At 45.4% G+C, this 10,005-nt stretch overlaps 2 protein-coding genes across 2 annotated transcripts; both read right to left on the minus strand.

Annotated features, from left to right (window-relative positions):
- Positions 1-3,103: 3,103 nt before the first annotated feature.
- Positions 3,104-4,355, minus strand: LOC109787038 (LOB domain-containing protein 16). Its single transcript, XM_020345596.4, has 2 exons — positions 3,801-4,355; positions 3,104-3,660 (listed from the first exon to the last, which is right to left on the minus strand). The coding sequence occupies exons 1-2, from the start codon at positions 4,116-4,118 to the stop codon at positions 3,349-3,351; spliced, it is 630 nt and encodes a 209-aa protein (XP_020201185.3). The 5' UTR covers positions 4,119-4,355; the 3' UTR covers positions 3,104-3,348.
- A 1,028-nt stretch (positions 4,356-5,383) lies between these two features.
- On the minus strand, positions 5,384-8,763 carry LOC109787039 (uncharacterized). Its single transcript, XM_020345597.4, has 5 exons — positions 8,461-8,763; positions 6,946-7,229; positions 6,713-6,802; positions 6,087-6,445; positions 5,384-5,978 (listed from the first exon to the last, which is right to left on the minus strand). Exons 1-5 carry the CDS (start codon positions 8,696-8,698, stop codon positions 5,714-5,716), a joined length of 1,236 nt encoding a protein of 411 aa, XP_020201186.1. The 5' UTR covers positions 8,699-8,763; the 3' UTR covers positions 5,384-5,713.
- Between the last annotated feature and the right edge of the window lie 1,242 nt (positions 8,764-10,005).

A 10,005-nucleotide genomic window follows, 5' to 3' on the forward strand; every position in this document is an offset into this window, starting at 1 on the left:
TGCATATAAAAAAATGTTTTAGATGTATATGAAAAATGTACAATGTGTGTGAAAGAAATAGACTTCAAAACATATGTGTAAATGTTAATCATGTCTTTGAAAAGTGTTAAACATGCATAAAAAATGTTCCTGTTGTATACAAAAAATGTACAATGTGTATGGAAAAATAGACATGTGTTGAAAAATAGAAAAAAACTGAGAAATACTAAAGAAAACCAAAGGAAAAACAAAGAAGATGCAAAAAAGACAAAAAGGAAATGGGAAAGAAAGGAAAACTAGATAAAAAAATTAAAATAGTGGAAAACCTGGCAAAAAACACATAAGGGAAAAAAAATACTCGCGGGCAGCTACAGTGTTGGGCCGGCTCAATAGGCGCCGCGCTGTTGGCGATTCCAAATAGAAATTAATACGAGTGAAACATAGCTCTCGCGTTCCGCCATTCCCTAAAAAGTGATGGCTTTTCCAATGTTTTAATTTCCAAACAAAGTTTTTCTTCCCCACCAATTAAAACCCATGGGTACTACATGTAGTCTTAGTTCCAACGACCAAGCATCATTATTTTGGTGAAGTTTTCCCATAAACAAGGTTCCAATTTTAATAAGGGTTAATCTCAGAAAGAACTTAAGCAATATGGTAAGCAGCAACGGCCAAACAGGCTCTCAAGCCGAAATGATGGTGGAGGCGCCACAAGCACAATTTCCAAGGCACCTGTTTCATCATATATATTCCATCTCACTTGTCTTCTTTTCTCCAAGCTTTTTCTGCTTGGAACAAACTATACTAGTGTTGTTTTTATTATCATCCTCTCCAATTGCAAGCCATGTTGGAAAGGCCTCTTCCCTCTTCTTTTGGTCCAAGACTGAACCAAAAGCAGCAGCACACTCACAGAGAAAGCAGCTCTAATTTCATTTTCCCATTAGTTGTTTGTGGCTTGGGATTAGTGCTAAAGCTGTCTGTGATTAGTGGGGCCTAATCACCCTCAAGTGCCATAATAAGCCTGCCTTTTGTGCTCAGCCTTGTTTGACCAAATGACTAGCTTCTTGACCAGCTGAGTCCAAACATATTCTACAACTTATATTCCCTATTGTTTGATGCTAGTAGCCAGCAGCAGTGCTTACAAAACACAAAGTGACAAAAGCAAACAAAACTAATGAAATTTGGCTTCAACTTTAAGAGACAGTCCCATCACATTCTTCATTTTTTGTGTTCCTCGTCCATTGACTAATACAAACTGTGTAAAGGGAAGAAGAGAACACACCAGAAGCTCTTCTTAACCTCTCTCCTTCAGGCTTTGCAAAAACAGATGTTGCCCCTGCTTTGAATTACTGCTAATTGGAGTTACCTGTACACATCCAGACACTGACAAGGACAAAAACTTGAGCTAGTGCTAATTAGGGCCACCTAATCACCCGGTGGCTAGGCACCCTAGGGCCACCTAACCATGTGCATGTGAAGATCATCATCTTGTACCGACCCACATTAATCACGCGTTAAATCTACGGCTTTGCGCCGATCGATGAGGGGGGCGGATCGCAAAAGTCACTGCCCTATGCAGATTGTTAACTCGGCTATGCCTGAGCTTGCTTCCATTGTAGGTGTCCAAGCAGCTTAGCAGACTCCAGATTTTTTAGCAACCTCCGCCCCTGAATCAAGTAAAAAATGAACTCATGTGCAGCTTCTTGCTTGCTTGATTGCGTACAGCAGCTTTTGATGACCTGAAACAGTAGTTTGCTGCTGCTCATTGGCTATACATTTTGGCTCTTAGTTACTGACCTGCACTCGTACTAGTTTAATTAGCCCTATTGTAATGGATTCAGTGAACATGTGTAGATGAAATAATTTGCAGAGTCCCAAGATAGTAGCCTGTCCTCCAAAACCTACACCAATAGTAGCACTGTTCTTATCTGCAGACTAATTAAACTAAAGGATCATTGTGTCAGCAGTAGTATTTGGCATATATGTCTATCTTTCTCAATTATTGTCAGTAGAATGTCCAACCATTCAATTTGAATTGTACTATATACATTTCTTTAGTATCATCGCTCAATTGGAGTGCTAGAGTTCTTAATTTTTATCTGGGATGTGGCACCAAAATTGTACTGGTGCTAATAGGAGTAAGTTATTTAATTACTTTAGCGGTTAACTTGGTCAATCATCTGCCGCAGTCAACTCTACCAGGAAATTAATCAACCGTTGGGATCAGTGATTTCACCGTGTCTCTGTTTGTGTGCATGAGCGACTAAGGTCAACACTTTTGTAGAACATCACAAACTCCGGTGAATGGAACCAAAAGTAAACGCGTTGCTGAGCGGCTGGGCAGTTCATACATGTACTTGATCAGGGGGACAGTCTTTGCGCTTGGCATGAAAAACTAGGATTATTAGCAGCAGCCTATGAGTTTATACTACTAGTGTATATAAGCCTAGCTATGAATGTATACAAGTGATTTTAGGGTCTCTAGAGAGGGAAACTTGGTGGCAACTCAAAGTTGCGTGCTAGTACTAGTAACTTCTCCTTGAATTTTTGTGGTGCATTGTCAAACTTTGGAGTAAATTATTTCCAACACAAATCAAACCCAAGCAGTTTTCAAGCTTGTGCTGATACTGACAGTTTTAGACAAGCTGGGGTACAGTACAGGCACAGCAGAGGGACATTGCAGAAATGGAACTTGTAAACAATCTTCAGACCCTTCCTTGAACTTTTGGGATGCACCATCATATCATACTTCTAAATTATATCCAGCACAAATAAAATAAAATGATAGCGTCAGACAGTAGAGAGTTGTGTTTCATCCTGCTGGTCTGCAACTGCAAGATTTACATATTTTACTCCATGATTCATACTGAACTTTATTTCGTGTGTTTTGTTGTAGCCTAATCGCCTAATTTTTTTTCCACATGATTGGGTTCACTAAGCCATGCATCAGCAAGATTACATATACCTTTTTCAGTGATGTGACTATCAGGACTTGCAATATATATAAGCTGCTTATATAGAAGTGGTAATCATGCATCAATTCACCACACTATCTTCTGCCAAGAATTGCGATATATGAGCTGCTTATATAGAAGCGGTAATCATCATTCATCAACTGAGCCACTCATGCAGGGCTTGCGCCTCCTCTAATACTTATATAGATATATAATATGTAGTACAATAGTAACTTGTAGGATCAGAATTAACACTGATAAAAAGTTCAGTACAGGTTAATCAATTCCCTCTTGCGTTCTTCTAGCTCGATCTGGCGCCGCCTAAACGATTCCATCAGCTAGCAGCACTCTGATCGTTGATGAGGTTGTTGGAAGCATGCAAAATGCATGGTTTGATCTTGATCATGATATTCTTCTTCTACAGGGAGTAGTTGGAGCTTCGCATCATGGCCTGAGCCAGGTACTGGAGGTCCCCGGCGCCGCCGCCACCGCCCTCCACCTTGCCGCCGCAATGCTGCTGCAGCATGGACACGTCCCCACCCATGAGCTCTGGCAGAAGCGCTCCGCCGGTGGCGAAGCTGCCGCTATTGACCTCCTGCTGCCGGAGCAGGGAGGCGATGCTGCTGCTGGTGCTGTCCGGCCACTGGTGGCTCACCGGCGAGGTGGTGCTCTGGACGCCGCACGCGATCTGCGCCCTGGCCTGCATCAGCTGCGCCTGCAGGATCGCGACCTGTAACAAAAGAGAAATCCTCAGCTTGCGTCCATGGCGGCCAGATGATTGGTCGATCGAAGACGAAGGAGTGATCGGCAAGGAAGAAGATGGAAGAAGAAGAAGAAGAAGAAGAAGAAGAATGGGACGAGACGACGGACCTGCTGCTGGAGGGCGAAGATCTGGGCGACGCAGCCGTAGACGGGGTCACGGAGGCGGGACTGGGCCTCGTAGGTGATGGTGACGACGGCCTCGCAGCGGTCGGCCAGGGGCAGGTGCGCGAGCAGCTTGGCGGCGTTGCTGGCGCCGAAGACCTTGTGGATGGCCGCGAAGCGCGCCGCGCCCTGGTCGGAGCTGAAGTAGGGCGCGAAGACGCACTCCGCCACGCACCGCCGCCGCAGGAACTTGCACGCCCCGCACGGCGACCCCGCCACTCCCGCCGCAACACCACCAGCAGCAGCAGCAGCCGCCGCAGCCATCGATTGTTCCTAGCGCCGACGGAGCTTGTCGATCGAGGACGACGTGCCTTGCCCTTGCTAGCTAGCTAGCTGCTACTTGGTTCGCCGGCCGGTACCGGTGCAAGTCGAGGTTGGACTGGTATTTATAGAGGGGAGCTAGGGAGCGTGGCTGATGGGATGGGCCGGTGGCGCAGGAGGTGAAGTGGAGGAAGAAGATTAGGAGAAGGTGGTGGAGAGGAGAGACAAGTAGGGCAGCGTTTGTCCGGTTTGAGGGGAGCAAACGTGTAAGTGCTGTGTTGAATACAAGGGCCCGGCCGGCTTCTTTTACCATAATTTACAATTTACAACTAATTAATAAGCACTAAAAAAATGCGAATGTGCATGGCGCTGCTCAACTGGGCGGGCATGTGGGTCTCGACGATGAAGTGCAAGCGCAATGCGTGCGTGCATGGGAAATGAGAATGCTTCTCATCTCGTCCCATCTTTGTTTGTTTGTCACGCACATTCCGGTACAGGTCGCAGGAGATGAGACGCTGAAACGTACGTACAAAGGGATCAATCAGCCAGGTCAACATCCCGTCTGAAAAATGAATGAATTGAGAAAAAACCAGGTGAGTACGTGCACTGGCTGGGCATAGACAGATGGATAAAGAATGCATTTCCCGCCGAATGGCCGCGCTTTAGTTTGCACGGTCGACGACCGCCACCTGAATCCATGCCCCGTGGATTTATCCCGGCGTGCGTACGTGCGTGCATACAAATACTGCTACGTACAATAGTGACACCGCTCCTCCCACTGTCCACAACATATTTTTTCTTCCAATCAGTATATAGCACTTGCAGTAAGAAATAGTGGCAGTGAGGCTGATATTAACTGTGCAAACCGTGCCAAGGTAGAGATGCTTCTTTTTCAGCTGTGCCAAAGTGCTTTTACTAATGTAGTATAAATGAAATGTCGAGGGCGAGAGAGTGAAGAATAGCACCGCCTCTGCAGGCCGTGCCATTTGTAAAAGCATTGGAGTCGAATGAAATACCTGCTACGGTTTCAGTCTCAAGATTTTGAGGCCGACCGGCCGTCTCGTTTTCTGCCCTCTATCTGGTCTCCTCCTCTCCTCTCCTCCCCCTGGTCAGCTTCCCTGAGACCGAGACGCTGACGATTTCAGAATAACAAGCATTTATCCATCATCACCACACACCAGCAGCAACCCAGAACCCAAACCCCAGCCGCATTCACACCTGCACACCAGCGTTGCACGCACGCACCACACGCACGGGCACCCAAGAAATCTGTGGACAGTGCTGCGATTCAGATGATATCACAGGAATGGGCGCACACACACACACACACACGAATGCGACTATGAAAACTATAAACCGCACGCTCGCCGTTTGCATCATCTTCGTCAGACACGCACAACCTACAAACAAGTCCAATCAACGACTCAGGTGAAGTGAACGCCGTCCCCTGAACCGGAGGACACCATCATTCAGGCTACATGCACCGGGGAGCGGCGGAACCGTCGTTTTCCGTCACTCCTATCTGCGTGACGTCAATCGCGATGGCCATCGGACGGCACGTAGTATACGGTGGGTGCGGCCGGGTGTGCCGACTTGCTTTAGCCGAGCCACTGCGTGGCGCGGCGGTCGCCAGCGCCGCCGACGGCGCGCCGGATGCTGATCTTCTCGTGGGAGTACTTCTCCTGGAGGCGCTCGAAGGCGTTCACGTCCAGCTTCCCGCTCGCCGACTTGCCGTGCTTGCGCCGGATCTGCTGCTCCTTGATCGAGTTCCACAGCTTCTCCACTGCCTCCCGCTGCCGGGCCGTGAACCGCCCCACGCTGTCGTACGCGTGCCGCCCCAGGATGTCGATGGTCGTCTGCGTCCTGACAAAACCAAAGCCAACCCAGAGAGGGCTGAATTTAAGAACAGCAGACAAAATGTGTGCCATGCATATATACATGGGGCGTGCACACGTCTGTCAGAGGACTCACCAGGGTATCCTGTAGCGCCGAGCAGCCATCTCGAGACACTTCAGTAGGGCTTCACGCCGTGACCTCAGAAGTCTTCTGGACTCCTCCTCGTCCGCCTGTCTGTTCAGGGCCTCAGCCGCCTTCTCAGACTTCTTTGGCTTGTGCTCGAGGAGATCATCTAGACCGAAAGGATCAGAGGATTCTTCCCCCGAGTTGGACGCTGCAGCGTGTGCGTTGCTATCAGCTGCCTTATTCTCTGTGGTGCCAGATTGGCTTTCAGCAAGTGCCGCGAGTGCTGTTGCTTCATCGTTATCATCGTCCACTGTTACCACTGGCAGGGCTGAGATGGCATCTTTGATCTTCCCTACAGCCTTTGAGAACTGCAGAATAAAACACACAATTACACTACTGTAAAACACACAAGCCAGTATTGAACAATGCATTCTGGTAATGACATTTCTCAAGGGACATGGAGATGGAGGTAGCTACAGCAGCCGTAGCATGCAGGTAGGTACAAATTTTGATAACCCCTCTGATCCATATTACTTGTTTCTGCTTTAGTACAACTTTATACATTACAAGTGATCGGAGGGAGTACTTGAGTTGAGAAAATAAGCAACAACAGCGTTTCACCACAGTACACTTACCACAAAACTGTCGTCGGTACAGAGATCATTAGCCACCACCGCATGAAGCATCCATACATCAAACTGATTTTTCTGCTGTTCGTTGAAACACTGCACATCAACCAGAAAGTTGTAAGTACATGAAAGAATGGCTTACCAGAACTGCACAGAAAGGAAGGAAACTATGATTTTGTCAACTACTCCATATGGATCTGAGGGAGTAGTATTTATTTTAAAAACAGTAGAAACATCACCTCTGTTACACCCTCAGCAGCATTAAACAATGCCTGGTAATCTGCGTGCACAGAAGGCTCATTACAAGCTCCAGGTGAAGACATTGCAGCCTCTAACAGACCAAAGAATTGCCCGATTGTCTCTGGCTTGACACTTCCAGCCTCAATAAGCTGTAGAGCTAGCTTTGATGCCTTGCTGAATTTTGAAGGATTCCCTATGTGTGAAGTTATCTTCTGCATAGCCTCAATGATTTGCATTTCTGATGCATCAACAGTAGTTCTGAAGCGAAGGCGCTTCTCAGGAACTGAAAGCAAAACATTGATCTTAGAACATGACTTTGTGGCAATAAAAGAACTACGTTATTGCTACAAGAGCTCAAAGAGCAAATAACTTAAGAGAAAGGTTACATAGAAATTATCAGGAAAACATGTGGAGAACAGCTGGATGAATCAGAACCTTCAGACAAATGGAGATAATAATAAGTAGTCGCACAGGACCAATATTCTTGCAATAGGCATACAGCAAGACATTCAGTGCTACCACTGTTGGCATAACTGTGATGTAAGACCAGATTACAAGAAAGCAGAGTCACTTATGGATTATGGTTTCACCTTTTGAGTTAAGAGTAATGGTAACACAAGTTGGTAAGGTCACTGGTCAGAAATCTCATCAGATTGCACAAATACATTCAACACTAAATAACATAGTAAAAACGAACATTTACTAGATAGGTCTAGCAAACAATGAGCAGAAAAATCAAGTGAACAACGTTCGTACTTGGCACATGCCATTAATTTGACTAGGATGCAATATAGTCCCCATTGAGCTACTTCATGATGATAGCAAGTTCTGGAGACAAGCTAAAAAATGCTGAATCAAGCTGAAAAGGCATTCAGTTTCGGGCCTCTACAACTCATCAAAAACCAGGTTCAGATTCAGAACTTCGTTGCGACTGAAATAATAAAGCATCTTCTATATGCCAGCGCGTGTTACATTTCACGTTTGTCTCCACTGTCAAAATAGGCTGTTCTAGCTGCTGCAGTGACTGATCCCTACGGTTGTTAATTATTATCATGGCAAAACAAGCTACAACCACTTAAGTTTGCCATGATCTCTATCTGTTCCTAGTCTAGTTCGGCAACAGGTTCTAGCAATTTGCTCAAGTAAGCTGTTCTAGCTGGTGCAGTAACTAATCTGAAGCCATCGGATCCAAATGCATTTTTTCCTTGCATTCTGGGATAAGGGAAACAGGAAACCCTAATCCCGACCAAGAAATCCCCTCCTGTTCACCAAATCCACATCTTGATCTCAACACGAAGTTGTTTGATAACGCCATTACCGAGCTCCGGTCGACCGCACACGGCGTCCAACTCTAGGTAACACTGCCACACAAGACAAATCGGCGCTAAAATCTACAGCACACCGGTGGCTTAATCTGAAATCCAACCACGCCTAGCAGGGTATCCAACTCCCGAGCAGCAGCAGCAGCAGGAAGCAATTGGAAAGGTGGGGAATCGGCGGGGTAGAGCGCTCACCGCGGCCTTCGGCGGCGACATCGGCGGGAGCGACGCTGGCGGCGGCGGCGGGTGAGGAGGAGGAGGTGGCGGCCGAGGAGGGGGAGGGCTTGTCCCGCTTGAGGGCGCTCTTCAGCGCGGAGGGCCTCGGTGCCGGAGCCGCCGGCGGGGGAGGCGGAGGTGCGGGGGAGGCCGCGCGGTCCTCGCCGGCGGGCGCCGCTGGCGGAGGCAAGCCTTCGAAGAGGTCGTCGGACGCCATGGATATTTTTTTTCCTCTCTCGGAGGTGCTCGGTCGTTTTGATTCTTCTGCTTTTGTTTGGGCTGTGAACCTAACAGTAAACAGACAAATAAAGCACGTTTGGGCTGGATTTGATCCCACAGGCCTTTGATATATTCCCAAAAAATACATGTCTTTCACACACACACACACAAAAACATGTCTTACCCCTAAAAAAATATCTTTGTCTTAAAAAAACATATCTTTGCTAAAAAAGAGGAAAAAAAAACATGTCTTAAGGTGTACGGGGCATCTTCAGCTGCCATAAAGCGAGACACAAAACAAAGCAAAGAAGATTAAATTGTTCATGGAATCAAGGTCATAATTATTTACATAATACTCCAATGCCACCAATGCCACCTATAAGTGATAAAAAAATGTTCCACACAGGGAAATCCCCCACCTGGACCGGCCCATGCAGTAGGGACCTCCTATACTATGCTCTGCACGCTGCGAGAAGACACAGTTCGCCCATTTGGGCCGGCCTGTTTTTTTTCTTTTCTGTTTTGTTATTTTCTACCTTAAATAATTTGGGACTTCAAAAATTCTGAAAATTTAAAAAATGAAAATTTTGAAATAAAATATTTAAGAAATCATAAAATGTGTGTAGATTCAAAAAATGTTTGTGATTTTATAAAAAAGTTTGTTTATTCAAAAAATGTTTGAAATTTTGAAAACAAATGTTCGGAAAATCAAAAAATGTTTATGGTTTTTTAAAAAGTTCGTGTCTTAAAGAATGTTAATGAAATTGAACAAAATTTCGTCAATTAAAAAATGTTCGCGAATAGAAAAATATCCCAAAATTTCATAAACCGTTCGTGACTTACAAAATAGTTTACTCATTCAAGATGTTGATTGATTCAAAATATGATCATGCATTTCAAAAAATGTTTGGTAAATCAAAAAAATGTTTGTGGATTTCAAAAATTGATCCACCAATTTCCAAAAAAATGTTCACTTATTCAAGAAAATTGTTTAAAAGAATGTTCCGAATTTTTAAAAATGTTTGCAAATAGTATAAAATGTTCTTGAATTTAGAAAATGTTCGAAATTTTATAAAAGTGTTCGCGAATTTGAAAATGTTCACGATTTCAAATGTGTGCACAAGTTTACAAAAGTGTTCATGATTTTCATGAAATTGAGAGTGATAGTATCTCTCGGTGATGCAGCAAAATGTGGTCTTGCCATTGGAGATTTTGATTTTTTTTCCACCCGTTGCAACGCACAGGCTAATAAAGGGACTACTGTTTCTACTCGTCCATTGCAATTTTGATAGAAAACTCCCAGCT

Source organism: Aegilops tauschii, chromosome 6 (assembly GCF_002575655.3).
Source record: "Aegilops tauschii subsp. strangulata cultivar AL8/78 chromosome 6, Aet v6.0, whole genome shotgun sequence".
Lineage (NCBI taxonomy): Eukaryota > Viridiplantae > Streptophyta > Magnoliopsida > Poales > Poaceae > Aegilops > Aegilops tauschii.

Coding starts and splice junctions, on each gene's coding strand:
- LOC109787039 (XM_020345597.4), bottom strand. CDS start 8,698: ATGGCGTCCGACGACCTCTTCGAAGGCTTGCCTCCGCCAGCGGCGCCC. Junction 6,803..6,945: donor CTGCTGAGGGTGTAACAGAG/GTGATGTTTCTA, acceptor GTTGATGTGCAG/TGTTTCAACGAACAGCAGAA. Junction 5,979..6,086: donor CGGCGCTACAGGATACCCTG/GTGAGTCCTCTG, acceptor TGGTTTTGTCAG/GACGCAGACGACCATCGACA.
- LOC109787038 (XM_020345596.4), bottom strand. CDS start 4,118: ATGGCTGCGGCGGCTGCTGCTGCTGCTGGTGGTGTTGCGGCGGGAGTG. Junction 3,661..3,800: donor TCTTCGCCCTCCAGCAGCAG/GTCCGTCGTCTC, acceptor CTTTTGTTACAG/GTCGCGATCCTGCAGGCGCA.